Raw genomic sequence first — 15281 nt, forward strand, 5'->3', positions numbered from 1 at the left:
GATTCCCACTGCCAGCAAAGTGTGACCTTTGGGGTAACTGTAAAACTGTAAATTGTACAAACAATGCCACCAGAAATCCCTTTAAAATATAGTGAAAATGAAATTGTACATTAAAATAATAGTATCATTAATCAATAACTCAATAAATATTACATAATATGTGTTAGAGTTGAGTTTTAATGGTGTATAAGATGTACTGGAAGACAACAGAAAGATAGTTGAGGAAATACTACTATCCTTAGACTTCATTGAGAAGACAGCATTATTCCTTGCAAGGTGAGGGAAAGCTGAGGTGAAGGAAAGGTTTTTTTTTCAATAAAGCAAATAGATTTGCTAAGACTGGAAACAAAGTTTCCTTTCTGAAAACTGCTAGGTGTTCAAGTTCATCTTGAAGGCCTAGACAAAAGAAAAAATCATATAGAGAAAGACTGGTAGAATTTTCAGATATTTTCCATATGACCTGAAGTTTATGAAAAAAGAAATGGTGTTCTGAAAAACTGATAAAGAAAATTATGAAAATAAAAAAAACATAAAGAGGCAGAATTACTTAAGTTTGTTATTGAAGTGAATGCTTACAGTAAAATTTGGGGTTTTCTTTCAGAATTAACCTTTTTTGAAGAAGAAAAAACATGTTAAAGAAAAATAAAATACTCATTTTTAAATACATTCTTAACCTCATCAATGGAGCTTTCTTGGTAATTATCTTCATAATTACTTAGTTTAAAAATTAGTTTATTTTGTTGTGCCACTACTAAAAAAATGGTCTATTTTCTAGATTCTTGGACTTTTACTCATGGGATTTGGTGCATGGCTTTTATTAGACAGAAACAATTTTTTAATTGTTTTGGGTATGTATCTACTTTATTTTTGCTTCCTCCAAAATGAAATAAATTAGATATTAAATTTTCAGTCACTGCAGTTATGATTTATTCAGCAGGTGGCAGCATTAAACTAAACTTCATTACGTATCAGCCAGTTTTCTTCCTAGAGGTATTTGCACGCTCATTTTAAGAGAAAGGTTTTTAGGAGAAAAGAACTAGAAATTTTGCTGGACAAAAGCCATCAGAGAACGAGGAGGTTGAAGATTGTTCTAATAATCTTTGACCTTTATGGATCTGTAGATTTGAATTTATTATGTAAGTCAACTGGTTCACAATTGGTCCAAGGAAAAGGATGGGTAATCTCCTCCTGTGTGATTAGTTGCCTCTGAAACCCACTAGAGGGTCATCTCTGAGTCAGTAACAACCTGACAGTACGTAATAACTACTTTGCCCCGTAGTCTCTAGAATTTCTTGAAGTGGTGCCATCAAGTTGACAATCAGTCATAGCAGCCCTATATACAAACAGCTCTGCAGCCGAATCCATCCTGAGCCAATTTCACTATCTCTGACACACCTACCCCCATGACCTCAGTCACTCATTCAATCTATCTCATCCAGGATCTTCCTCTCTTGCACTGTCTCTCCACCCTTCTGAGCATATTGTTACTCTCCAAATACTGGTATCTCCCTGTAGCATCCCCAAAGTATGTCAGATGGAAATTAGAAATCCTTGCCTCCAAGGAGCAGCCAGATTTCACCCTTCCCAGAACATACCTGTTTGTTCTCCTAGCAATCTGTGGAGTGTTCAATACTCTTCCTCAGAACCACACTTAAAGGCATTGATGATTCTTCTGTTATCCTTAGTCATTGTCTAGCCCTCTGATGCATAGCATGTAATTGCAAAGCCCATGGGCTGGATCATCATTGTTATTCTGTATTCTGGTGAGGTCCCTAATAGCAAGATTTTCCCAATGCAGTTCATCTTTTGATTTCCTGGTTGATGGTACCAAGAGCATTGAAATACTTACAGCCCTTTATTTCCATACGTGGGTGAAAGATGGCCAGTCGCACACCTTGAGATTTACTACCTCTCAAAACTGCTGGACGGTCAGCTATGGATCAGATCTGAGTTGGCAGTACATAACAACAACCACCAAAATATTTCCATACAACTTTTTTTCTAAAATTTAAAATATATACTGTTGAAATAATTGTATCCCTAATCCCAAATATGCACGATAATCCCAACCCCTGTACCTGTAAATATAAGCCAGTTTGGAAAAAGAGATTTCCTCAGGGAGTTGTGCTCCTAATCCAAAAGCTGTGCCTCTCTAGGGGTTAAAATCCAACACCAACTCCTTGGGAGAAAGATTACCAATAGAGGTTTAGCTATGAATTCTTTGCAACTTACAGCAATGAGTTTGAGTTTGGAGTTCTATCATGCTAATAATAACATTCCAGTATAGGATGTGTCCTAAAACTTACCACGTGTGAGTTACAAAAAGAGCAGAAAGCAGTGCGACATTTCCTCAGAAAGCTGAACATAGAAATTCCATATGACCAAGCAATTCCACTGCTTGGAATATACTCCAGGATAATGAGAAAAGAGGTAAAAATGGAGACTTGTACACCAGTGTTCATAGCAGCATTATTCACCATTACAAGAATATGGAAATGGCCCAAATGTCCAACCATAAACAAATGGATTGAGAAATTATGGTACATTCACGTGATGGAATACTATGCAGCACACAGGAGTAATGATTTTGTAAATCACTACCTAACTTGGGAGGGACTGGAGAGCATTATGCTTAGTGAACTCATATAGTGCCATAAGGACAAACACTATGTGAGACCATTATTGTAGAAATAGATAACTAGTAAAATGTGTATGAGGATCGAAGGCAGGGGGAGCAGAGGAGTGAGGATGGGGGAGGGTAATCACAGGGTCACATAATTTGATGAGTGGAGGGAGGGGTGGGTTAAGGAAATAGGTCAGATCCAGTGTGAAAAACAATATATATGAACTATGCAATCACTTGTTATGCATCAGAGAGTTGGACAGTGACTAGGGAGGATAGAAGGAGAATTGACACCTTTGAGCTGTGGTGCTGGAGAAGAGTATTGAATGGTCCATGGACTGCCAAGAAAACAAACAGATCCATCCTAGAGAGGGTCAAACCAGGCTACTCCTTGGAGGAATTCGGGGCAAGGATTCTGGGGCTTTGTCTGACATACTTTGGACATGTTGTAAGGAGAGACAGGTCCTTGGAGAGGGACATCATGCTTGGTAGGGTAGAGGGACAGCGCAGGAGGGGAAGACCCTCTATGAGATGGATTGATTCAGTGACTGGGGTAATCGGGATGGGTGTGTCAGAGGCAGTGCGGTTGGCGCAGGATAGAGCAGGGTTTAGGGCTGTTGTACATAGGGTCACTATGAGTCGCAAACGACTCGACGGCACATAACAACAACAACAACAATGTAAGTAAACTAGTATAAAATAAAAATTTTATGTTAAAAAAAAACAAAAGCTGAAGCGACACACAAAGAAGTTAACTGATGATCCAACCTGGGAACATCAAGGATTCCTAGCAGCTATTTGAAACTGAAATAGAAAGGAAGAGCACCTTAAATTCATATTTAGTAAGTTTTCCGTACATCAAATCTGGACCTTAGCATCTCATATTCAGAGATATCATTTTCTAGTCTTTCACTGTAACACAATAAACTTTGGTATTTCTGTTATAGTAGCACTAAGTATTTAAGACAGTCTGTCTCTCAGGGACAAGTTGAAGATTTGTTTACTTCCCAGTATAATAATGATGACTTCTTTCTCTAAGACCAAGAGCAGGTTTCCTTCAACCAATTATAAAAGATTGTGTTTTCCGTAGCTAAGAATGTCCCAGTGGTGATGCAAACCCACCCATGATCAAACCCTGAGTGTTCATGGTTTAGTTGAGGAGAGTATAAAACATGGTGTGGAGAGGACTATCAGTAGTAATTAATTCAGGATATCATACAAGAACCTCCTAACCCACACAATTGGTACTTAAAGATTTTTGAGTGAATGAGTATATGAATGTTGGAATTGTGCTAATATAGAAGAGGCCATCTGGGGGGGATGCATTTTATTAAGTCATGAAGTTGAGGTAAAATGAAACAGTTTGAGATTATCAGAAAAGGTGGAAGAGTTGTTACCAAGAGTTAAAGGGATTAGATTGGCATTTTAAAAGCATTCTAGTGATTTGGCAATAGTTGCTTGGGGAAACCTTGGTTTCTGTGTGTATTATTAAATAGAAAATAAAATGCCACCTCATAAGTCCTTTTGTGTATTCACAGATGAAAATAAACACTTTATAACATACAGTTCTCAAATGATGATTGGAACGGGGTCTGCTATTGTTCTTTTTTGTCTCCTGGGTTATTTGGGAATTCACAAAGAAATCCGATGGCTTCTAATTCTGGTATGTATTTCACATCCAACTTTGAAACTTAGATTTCATACAGATGAGCAAGAATGATACTTGTCGCTATGTCAGTTCAGTATAATGTGTATTTATGACCTAGAAAAACTTGTAGCTGACACTTCAGAGGGTTTTCACAGGCTGGAAATCACGCAGAAGGAGACTGACCATCTTTCTTCTTCTGAGCTACTGATGGATGCAAACCTCCAGAGATACACGGCCTTGGACGTGGAAGTGCAGCATGCCACAGATGGTGCCAATAGGACTCCAAGAAGACTCTATTTTATTAGCAAGTTTTGCATGCATCAAATCATCAACTCTTCAGCACCTCAGACTGAAATATTTAATTTTCCACTTAGAGTCAAGAGGTATCCATCTCCTAGGGTGAACTAGAATTAGTCTAATCATATGCAAAATCCCAAAGACTAAAATCAGAATAAAACATGTTAATGTCAAAGAGCAGTATGCCTTATCATAGAAAAGAACAATGACTTGTAGTTAGCTCATTCTTCCCCTGTGGGTATTTTTGTGTGACATGCTATATTAGAATATGGATCAGAATTTATTATTTTATAAAGAGGATTATACTCCTGAGAGGGCTGGGCTGTGGCCTGCAGCTAGCACACCTTCCCACCTCTAACCCCTTACATGCAACTTCAAAAGATAAATTCTAATCAGGAGTATAGAACTGAATGCAACATTTATGTCTATGACAAGTATGAGTCATAAGTCATAAAATCCAATGAAATGTAACTTTTAAATTCTAATTTCCTTTAAGGAAAATTAATTTTAATTTATGACCACTATCTTGCAAGCAGATAATAAATTGAACCAATCATTTTGTTTCTGGCTTTCTACCAGGAAGAGTACAGGGATTCTTAACTATCATAAGGCGTAGTCCATGGAGAGTTGCACTGTTAACCCAAAGGCAGTGCCTCGCTGGTGGTTTGAATCCTTCAGATACTCAGTCAAGATGAGTAGTCTCCTCTCCTGTGATTTACATTTTCAGAAAACACACTCGAGGGTCATCTGTGAGTCAGTTCTGACTCAATTACAGTGAGTGAGTGAGTGTCTTGTCTTCTTGTCTTTTGACTACCACCAAAACATCCCCTTTCTCCACCCACATCACCATCTACATCTTCTCTCTGTGTTGTTTGAATGACCTGGAGTTGTAAAAGCAGAGCTGCTTACTTAACTTTTAATAGTGTTGTGCGAATATACCAGTGAAACTACAAAGGCATTGTATAAATAGCATTTATGTCATTCTTTTCTGGCAGTATTCTCCCCCAGAGATATTCAGACTTCACCAATGGCTTAGCAACTAAAAGAGTCACAGGTAACATAGAGATCAGCTGTTGCCCATTGTTAAGCTAATCTTTGGCCTTTTTATTTTTGAAATCTATTCCCCTATTCCCATTCAGTGTCTCAGATCAATTTAGTGTTAAAGTATACCTTATTTATGACAGGAGTCCAGAATGAAGGCTGCACAGGGGAGTGAACTTGGGGGGAGGGGTTATAGAACAATGAAATAATTTTTCTTTTACTTTTCAAAGAAAAGACTGAATTGGGGGGAGGAGGTGGGCAGAGAGAAAAGTTCCACAGTGAGTGACTGGAAACCCTAATTCTCTGTAAACTTTCATTAAAATTTAATAAAAAAAAGTATACCTTATTATCATTTTCATAGGACATCACTCTTCTCAAATCCCGTCTTGTCTAATTCTAGGACATTAGCATAATTTTATGAATAGACCTACACTTTTGGAAATAAATATAGGAAATGCCTGCAGGAAAATATTGATTTTCTTCTTGACACTGACTTTTCTTTAGTCTATTGTAAGAGTACAAAGTAGAGATTGAAGGAGTGAATGGAAAGGGGAAACAACAGAGAGAAAACATGTAGAGCTCTAAAATTTCTCATTCATGTGTTAGTACAATAAGCAAAGACTCTTACTCTCCCTTCCGGATACTCCATGGTGAACATGTTTTACTTTCTACCATATTTTGTTTGCCTGTTTAATTTGACCAGAAAAATGTTATGAATAGCAGGGTAACATACAGTTCTGGAAGATGAGTACCCTCGGATTGTAAGACATTCAGAACATCTGGGAGTAAACTGTCTCCTCAGACTTAAATCTTAATTATGGAGCTCCAGTTATGTGGTTCATAGGGAAGTGGCACCTCTCGGGCTCAGTTCAAATCTTCCAATGGCCCTGAGAGGTAGAAAAATGGGCAGTCTCCTCCCATGTGATTTACATCCTCAAAAACTCCAATAAAGTGTCAACAATGAATTGGCTCACACTTGATTGTTGTTGTTTTAGGTTTCCTCGAGTACAACTCGTAGCAAACCTATGAACAACAGATTTGAACCTTGTCCTATGCCATCTTCACACAGTAGAGCCCATTGTGACATACTGACAATACACCTAGTTGAAGGTCCTCCTCTCCTTCGCTGTTTGTCCCTCCCTTTCCAAATATGATATCTCTTTCCAAGGAACAATCTCTTCTAGCAGCTTGCCCAAAATATGTGAGATAACGTTTCATCATCTTTGACTCCAAGAAGCACTCTGCCTGCACTTTCTCCAAGACTTACCTGGGGTTTTTTTGGCAGTGCATGGGATATTCAATACTCTTCTCAAATACCACAGTTCAACGGCATCAGTTCTTCTGTCATTCTTTTTCATCGTCCAGCTCTTAGAGGCATAGCAAGTGACTGGAAAAACCATGACCTTGAATCAGGTGCTCCTTAGTCCTCAAGCTGACATCATTGCTCATCAATAAGTTGATGGCAATGAGGGTTTTTATTTGGGGGGTAGTTGTAATGATGTAGTGGAAGAAAAGGTTTCATGATTTTCATTTTCTAAAATGCAAAGAAACAGCTCCAAATGTCCATAAATAATCAGAATGTAAAATGTATGTAATATTCATCTAAGAAAATTGGAAATCATGAGGATTCTTTATGGAAGGAGACTGCCCATTCTATTTCAATAATTTTATGAAACCTCAAGAATATCTCTGTTTATTTTCAAGCTTTATATTTTATGTGATGTTAGTTTTACCACATAATATATGAAGTAAAAGTATAGTTGTTATCTCTGTTTTTCTTTTGTTTTAGTATGCAGCACTGTTAATGTGCCCCATTGGTGTTCAGGTAGTGCTTTCTTCACTCATCTTCACAAAGAAGGAGGAGGTATGGGAAATGAATTCTTTCTTTATTTGAAACCTAAATACAATTGAATAACTTGGACTTTAAATACTTTTCAACCTATAATGGAAAACAAAGGTAAAGATGTTTATGAGTTAAATAGAAACACTAGAATTCTATGTAGTGAAGCAAAGTCACAATGGAAAGGTGGACAGAAGCGATTTTCTATAACTGTAGATAAGGATTCTTAAGTGGTACAAATAGTTAAATGCATGTGGCTGCTAACCAAAAAGGTGGTGGTTTTTACACACCAAGGCACCTCAGAAGAAAGGCCTGGTGACATACTTCCAATAAGTCACACTCAGGAAAACCCCTGTGAACACAACACAAAACATAAAGTGTATTGTGAGTTGGAATCTATCCAATGACAGTTTTATTTTGTTTGTTTTGGGGGAGACATTTGGATGAGTTTGAGAAAGTTGTCAATACAAAGAAATTAGGGGAGAGAAATTGATGACAAGTATGAGAAATCCACCCACACCCTTCCACCCAAGTTACAACTACTGATCCAGTCACTACTATATTTTTATAAAGAAATTGAGATTGTTTAAGGAATACCTTTAGACATGAAGTACATTGCATGTATATTTCTGTATTTCTTGAAAATTGGATGGACTCATATATTTAGCCCAAGTTGAATCACAAATGATATAGGTAAGTTAAATAAAACAAAGGATGCAGGAAGACCAAACGAAGATGGACAGAAGACACAGATCACTGTACCAAAGAAGACAATGAACCATTTCAGGAAGTAGCATATGATCAAGAACGAGGTATTACAAGGATTCCAGGTAGTTTTGAAAGCATTGGTAAAAAACAAGCATCTCGGGATTGCTAGAATACCAGTTTAGGTGTTTCAGCTAAACATGCAGTCCTGAACGAGCTCATTCAGCTATATCAAGAAATTTGGAAGACAGCTACTTGAATCGGCTACTGGAAGAGATCACATTTATGTGTGTTCCAAAAAGGAGATGCTCCAAAAAAATGTGGACATTATGAATTAACATCATAAATAATTAAGATAATGCTGAAAATAATTAAAAATGGCTGGCTTAGTATATCATCAGAACACTGTCAGTTCAAGCTGTATTCAAAAGATGGCTTGGAGTTAAGGATATAAATTACAAATGCCAAGTTACTCTTGTCTGAAAGCACAGAAAAGCCAGAAAGATGTTTACTGGTGGTGTGTTGACTATACAAAGATATTTCACTGTGTGTATCATAATATATTTTGGATAACCTTGAGAAGAATTGGAATTTCTAAATTGTGACCATGCAAAACCTGAACATAGGCTAAAAAGCTGTGTAAACAAAACAAGAAAGTACTACATAGTTTAAAGTCAGAAAAAAATTGTCAGGGTTACATCCTGTCACCATATTTATTCAAAATTTAAGCTAAGCAAATAATCTGAGAAGCTGGAGCATATGAAGAAAATCATGGCATCAATTTGCTTTATGTAGCTGGCACAATCTTGATGAAAGCCAAGAGGACTAGAAGCACTTACTAAAATAACAACACGAAACATGAAAGACAATAACCTTCAGGTTTAGTGTCTGTCTGTCTGTACCTGTCTCTCTTTCTCTCTATTTCTATCTCCTCCACCCACATCCCAACCCCTGTTCTTGAAGTCCAGTTGAAATTGATTCATTGACTATTCTCCAGTGGGTTTTCAGAGCGTATAAATTACACAAGAGGTGATTTTCACCAGTGGATTCAAACCAACTGCTTTTAGGTTGGCAGCACAACTCCTTATCCATTAGGTCACCAGAAGTCACATCAGAATATATTACACCTCAGCATAAAGTAAACAAAAGTCCTCACAACTGGGTCAATGAAAACATCATGCTAATTGGAGAAAATATTAAAATTTGTCAATTATTTAATTTTAGTGAATCCACAATCAAAACTCATGGAAGCACCAGTTAAGAAATCAAAATGGTGTATTGCATTGGGGAAATCTACCATCAAGAACCCTTTTAAAATACTAGGCAAAAAGGATGCCAGTTTAAAGAGTAAGGTACTCCTGATTCAAACATGACATTTTAAATTATGTATATTCTAGTTTTAACTGCTGATATTGAGCTTCTCCAACAATTTGTTTCACAAATGTAGTCAGTTTCATTCCTCTGCAGCCCATCAAGTGAAATACATGTATAAACTCGTCTTTTGCATTGTTTAGAAAAAAGTATTTGCAATGAATAAATCACTGTAAATATAAAATTCAGTCATTATATTTCCATCACCAAGCCCATATTTTTCCAACTACTTTTCCTTCTTCACCATTTCTTTCTTTTGCATTCCAGTCACTGATTATCATTAAAACATTCTGATTGCATGTTCGGTCAATTTCAGACTGAAAATTTGCTCGGTAAAATTTCTCAATTTATTCCTCTTTGGCTCTAAATGTAGGGGCATGTGTTTGAATAACAGTTGGGTTAATGAGTCTTCCTTGTATGTGTATGGATATTATTCTATCACTCACAACATTGTATTTCAGGATAAAACTTGTAATTGCCTTTTTAACTATGAATGTAACACCATTCTTCCTCTGTTTTTCATTCCCTGCCTATTATACCATGTGATTATCTGATTCACAGTGGCCAAAGCTGGTCCATCACATCTCACTAAAGACTAGTATGTCAATATTAATGTGTTCCATTTCATTTTTAACAATTTCCCCTTTTCCAACATTCAGGCTACATATATTCCATGTTCCAGTTGTTAAATGATGTTTGTTATTGATTTTCCTCACATCAACTGTCTTCCCATCTGGCCTCTACCACTACACAATTATAATGATCCTCTTTGTTAAGTGTTCATAGAGTTTTCAAAAGCCTTTTATTTAGTAAGTAGATGGCCCATCCTGCTTCCTAGTCTGTTTTAATCAAGGAGCTTCACCAAAACCTGTCCATGATGAGAAACCGTTCTGGAATTTGACACACCACTGGCACAGATTTCAGTATCATAGCAACCTCAAGTAATCTCAGTACAGCAAACTGACTGACAAGTGCTGCACTACAAAGAACAATGTTCTCTCCAGACACAATACCAGGCTGGAGGGCCCAACTGACTTTTAAATACAAAGATCCACCCAACAGGTCCTGTTTCTCTACCTAAGAGGCTTCCTACCACAGATGATTGTAAACAAAATCAAGGACAGTTAATCAGTTCCCACCCAAATCTGATTATAAATGAGATCAGATGCCATACCAGAAAGAATTGATTGACACTGAAAAATTTCAGGAGTTACCATATGAACAGGAGCCAAAAGTAATGAAGGAGTAAATAGAAGCTACATTGAAGACATTGCCAAAAAATAAGGCCCCTGGAAAAGGTCCATTTTATTCCCTTGTGGAAATTATCAAACAATAATCATTGATATTACATGCAAGCAAATTACTGCTGAAGATCATTCAGAAATGGCTGGAACAGTACATAAATAAGGAACTGCTGGAAGTTCAAGCAAGAGTTAGAAGAGGCCATGGTACCAGGGGTATCATTGCTGATGTCAGATGGATCCTGGCTGAAAGTAAAGAATACCAGAAGAATGTCAATGCTTTATTGACTATGCAAAGGCATTTGACTATGTGGATCATGACAAGTTGTGGCTGACATTGAAAAGAATGGGAATTCCAGAGCATTTGACTGTGCCCATGAGGAAACTATGCCTTGATCAGGAGGCTGTTGTGTGAACGGAGCAGGGGAGCACAGCATGGTTTGGAATTGGGAAGGGAGTGCTTCATGGTGCTGTTCTCTCTCCATCCCTGTTTGGTCTATATTCCTGAGCAAAAAAAAAATCTGAGAAGCTGGACTCTATGAAGAGTAGTGTGGTAACAGGATTGGTGGGATAGTTATCAACAACCTTCATTATGCAGATGTCACAACCTTGCTTGCTGAAAGTGTAGCAGAAGATCAAATGATGAAGCCTTCAGTATGGATTATGTCTCAAAATCAAGAAAGCAAACATTCTTACCACTGGACCCATAGGCTATGTCATAATGGTTGGAGAGGAGATTGAAACTGTCAACCGCTTCATCTTAATTGGATCCACAATTAACACCCTTGGTATGAACAACAAGAAAAGGGGATGAGTTGCACTGGGAAAATCTGCAGTTAAGTACCTTTATATATTATGGAGGAGTACTGATGTCAGTTTAAGGGCTAAGGTTTGTCTGATTCAGGCCACAGTCTTTCTGATTACTAGCTATGCATCCGAGACCTGGACAATGAATAAGGATGACAGAAAAAGAGTTGACATCTTTGAGCTGTGGTGTTAGAGAGGAGCACTGAACATCCCATGGAAGGCCAAGAGAATGAACAGATATATTTTGGAGGTGGTACAGCTGGAATACTCTTTTGGAGTCAAGAATGATGAGACTTCGCTTTACATATTTTAGACATGTTGCTAGGAGGTGCTATTTCTTGGTGAAGGACATGATGTTAGGAATAGGGAAGGGTTAGCAAAGGAGAGGAATACCCTCAACCAAATGGACTGATATAGTTAATGACTGCTGCAGTGGGCTCTTGTGTGTCAGGAAGTGTGAGGATGGCACAGGATAGAACAGGGTTCAGATCTTTTGTTCATAGGGTCGCTAGGAGTCTTTCCAATGCAACAGCACCTAACAACATAACAACAACAACAACACACACACACACACACACACACACACACACACACACACACACATATATATATATTCATGGGATAACAAAAAAGTTCTAAAGGAATTGATTAATTTTTTGTGTATGCTGTTAACATAGAATATTGACTATATCATGGACATCCAAAAGAATAAACAAATCTGTTTTGTAATAAACACTGCCAGATTACTCCTTGATGTCTCATACCAAAGATTGTGAGACTTAGCCTTATGAACTTCGGACATATTATCAATAGGAGCCAGTATTTGGATAAAGAGATCATGCTTAAAAGAAATAGTCTCTAAAGGAGAGCAACCATCACAATGAAATGAGTTGACACAGTAACTGCAAAGATGGATTTAAAACAAGAGATTGTGAAGATGGCACAGAATCAGGCAGGTTGGTTTTTTGAACATTGGGTCTCTAGAAGTCAGAGACTTAACAACAATACCTAATAACACCTAACAACAACAACAACAACAACAGTGAGGTTACTATTAATTCTTTGTGTTATAGTTCAGTCAAGATCTAGATTAACATTGAAATAACTGAGTAAGCATTTAACTTAAATAGGTTTTCTCTTTCTAAGATTCCTACCAGGTGTTTAGTTTTATTTTTCAAAACCAGCATTGTACAATAAGAGAGCACTGAATAGAAATTCAAATCTCCACTTCTTTTCAATATTCATAGAAAGAAAAATAAATTATCTTCTTATTTCCCAAGTGGTGACAATATTTGGTCTTTGTAATGTTTTGTGTGGACTCACTGGCAACTGGTTTGAATTTTGGCATTATTGAAGTTGTTTTATTGTTATGTGATGTTGAGTTGCTTGCGACTCATAGCAATCCTATGTGCAATAGCCCTGAAACCTGCTCTATCCTGTGCCAACCTTATTGTCTCTAACACACTGGTCCTCATTATCCCAGTCACTGAGTCAATCCATCTCATTGAAGGTCTTCCTCTCCTGTACTGTCCCTCCAACCTCCCAAACATGACGTCTCTCTCCAAGGACTGGTCCCTCCTTACAACATGTCCAAAGTATGTCAGATGAAGCTTCAGAATCCTTGACTCCAAGGAGCAGCCTGGTCCATCTCCAGGATAGATCTGTTTGTTCTCCTGGAAGTCCATGGTATATTCACTACTCTTCTCCAGCACCACAGCTCAAAAGCATCAATTCTCTTTCTGTCATCCTTAGTCATTCTCCAGATTTATGATGAATAGCAAGTAACTGAAAACCATGGACTAGATCAGGTGCACCTTAGTTTCCAGACCAACAATGTTGCTCTTCAGTACTCTGGAGAGGTCCCTGACAGCATACTTTCTCAATGTAATTCGTCTTTTGATTTCCTGTCTGCTGGTACCAAGAGTGTTAATTATTGACGTACAATATAAATGGCTTGTAAAAAAGATTATATGTTAGTATTAAAATATACCTAATGTTCTAGAATTTAGATGTTAAACCAGCACATTCTTCTATTCTGAGAACATACCTATGTTGGGGGGGGGGGGGGAGGGGATGGAGGGGGCAGCTTGCAAGGTTTTGCCTCCCACAGAGTGTCTTGCCTCACCCTTAGTCCCCCCTCCTCTGTGCCTTGTTCTCCAAATGGGGTCATTGTTATATTACCATTGTTAATTTTTTTAAATATAAAATTGTCTTGTAAAGATGAAATAAATATATATGAATATTTAATATCTTAATGAAGAAGAACATAAGATGTGAAAACCATTTCAAAGGAGAATAAACCCCCATATGTATAAAGGTAATCAGAAAAGTTTAAAAAGTTGCAAGGACAAGTAGAAGGCTAGAGAGCAACTGCACCCTTATTACAGGGGGAAATCCATTTTGTTTTATAGTCAAAAACCATTCCTACGACTGCTACAGCTTTCTATAATATAAAAAGCTGGAAGTACAGGGAGAGGGGGGATTAATCATGGGGTTGTACAATTTGATGAATAGGGGTGAGGTAAACTAGAAGAATCTGTTCTGGAAAACAAGATATTCTAATTTTGTAAATAAATTAGTATTTTTTTTTTAAAAGCTGGAAAGTAAGTTAAAGAAAGACAGTTTCTGGACAGCTAACAGGGAAAGTTTCTATCAAGTTTTCACTTTTATTCCATTTATAATAGGTTCATGGTATATGGCGTGAAGAATTTGATTTAATCATTTCTAAGTATGGGTCTAAAAATATGCCTGGAGATATACCCAAGTGGACTATTCTGAATTTGTTACAGAAAAAGGTAAGATAAAGTTAGTCTAAAACTCTAATTAGATGTCAAAGATGACCTTTAAAGGCAGGTAGTGATAGAGGAAGGACAGAGGAAAAATTGTTCTTGCGTTTTTCTAAACAAACTAGATGGAGCATCTCCTCACTTAAAAATCTTGAATTTGTTTTATTCTCTTTTTTATAACTTCATCTCCATTGTGGGTTAATTGCTATGCATTAATTTTATTCTGGTTTTGCCTGTGAACTTGTTAGTCCTCTGCCAAATGGAGTATTCTTTTTAGTAATTTTTTTTGAGACTAACAACATAATTTACTTCTCCAGATCACAGTTTCTACATAAAATTCCAAGTACTGTATTTTCATTATGGAAATTGTATAGATAAAAAATATAGATTTAAATAAGTTAAAAAAAAAGAACTCAGCTATATTCTGTGTCCTTTTTTATAGTTTTGCAGGCTTCTTTCTTTTTTATAGCTCTATTAATTATATGAAAATAGACATAAAATAGAAATTGTGGTGTATATTTCAGCTATTATTGAATGTTTTGGAGATATTATCTACTTTAATTTCTTTTATTTCAATAAATATCTACAGAGATTTTGGAATTCCATTCATTCATTGTCGCACTTTTCTCCTGCGCCCCCCCCCCCCTTCACTCCTCTCCTTGGAAAGCAAAAGAAAAACTCCTTCGTTGGTCCTTCATTGGTACACAATTCCCCCCACACACACCCCAACCCCACCCCCACCCCAAATATAATCCACTCTGCAATCCTCATTCTGTACTCTTATGATAAACATAATGCCCTAAAATATAATACTTTTAAACTATTCTCTCCCTCATAGACTTCAATGCAGTAAACATACTTTATCCAGTTTTTCTCAGTCTTATGCCCACAACACACACACACACACACACACACACACACA

General features: G+C 37.1%; 1 protein-coding gene across 1 annotated transcript in view; it reads left to right on the forward strand.

Moving 5' to 3' along the window:
- Nucleotides 1–629: 629 nt before the first annotated feature.
- The window catches only part of TSPAN19 (tetraspanin 19), a 24498-nt gene continuing 9846 nt past the window's right edge, over nt 630–15281 (forward strand). The window contains exons 1-5 of the mRNA XM_006882581.1: nt 630–695; nt 776–848; nt 4162–4286; nt 7399–7473; nt 14258–14368. Coding sequence (XP_006882643.1) covers nt 630–695; nt 776–848; nt 4162–4286; nt 7399–7473; nt 14258–14368 — 450 coding nt within the window. The remainder of the gene's footprint in view (nt 696–775; nt 849–4161; nt 4287–7398; nt 7474–14257; nt 14369–15281) is intronic.

Source organism: Elephantulus edwardii, unplaced genomic scaffold, assembly GCF_000299155.1.
Source record: "Elephantulus edwardii isolate Elephantulus edwardi_28Jun2011 unplaced genomic scaffold, EleEdw1.0 scaffold00021, whole genome shotgun sequence".
In the NCBI taxonomy this organism is placed as follows: Eukaryota; Metazoa; Chordata; class Mammalia; order Macroscelidea; family Macroscelididae; genus Elephantulus; species Elephantulus edwardii.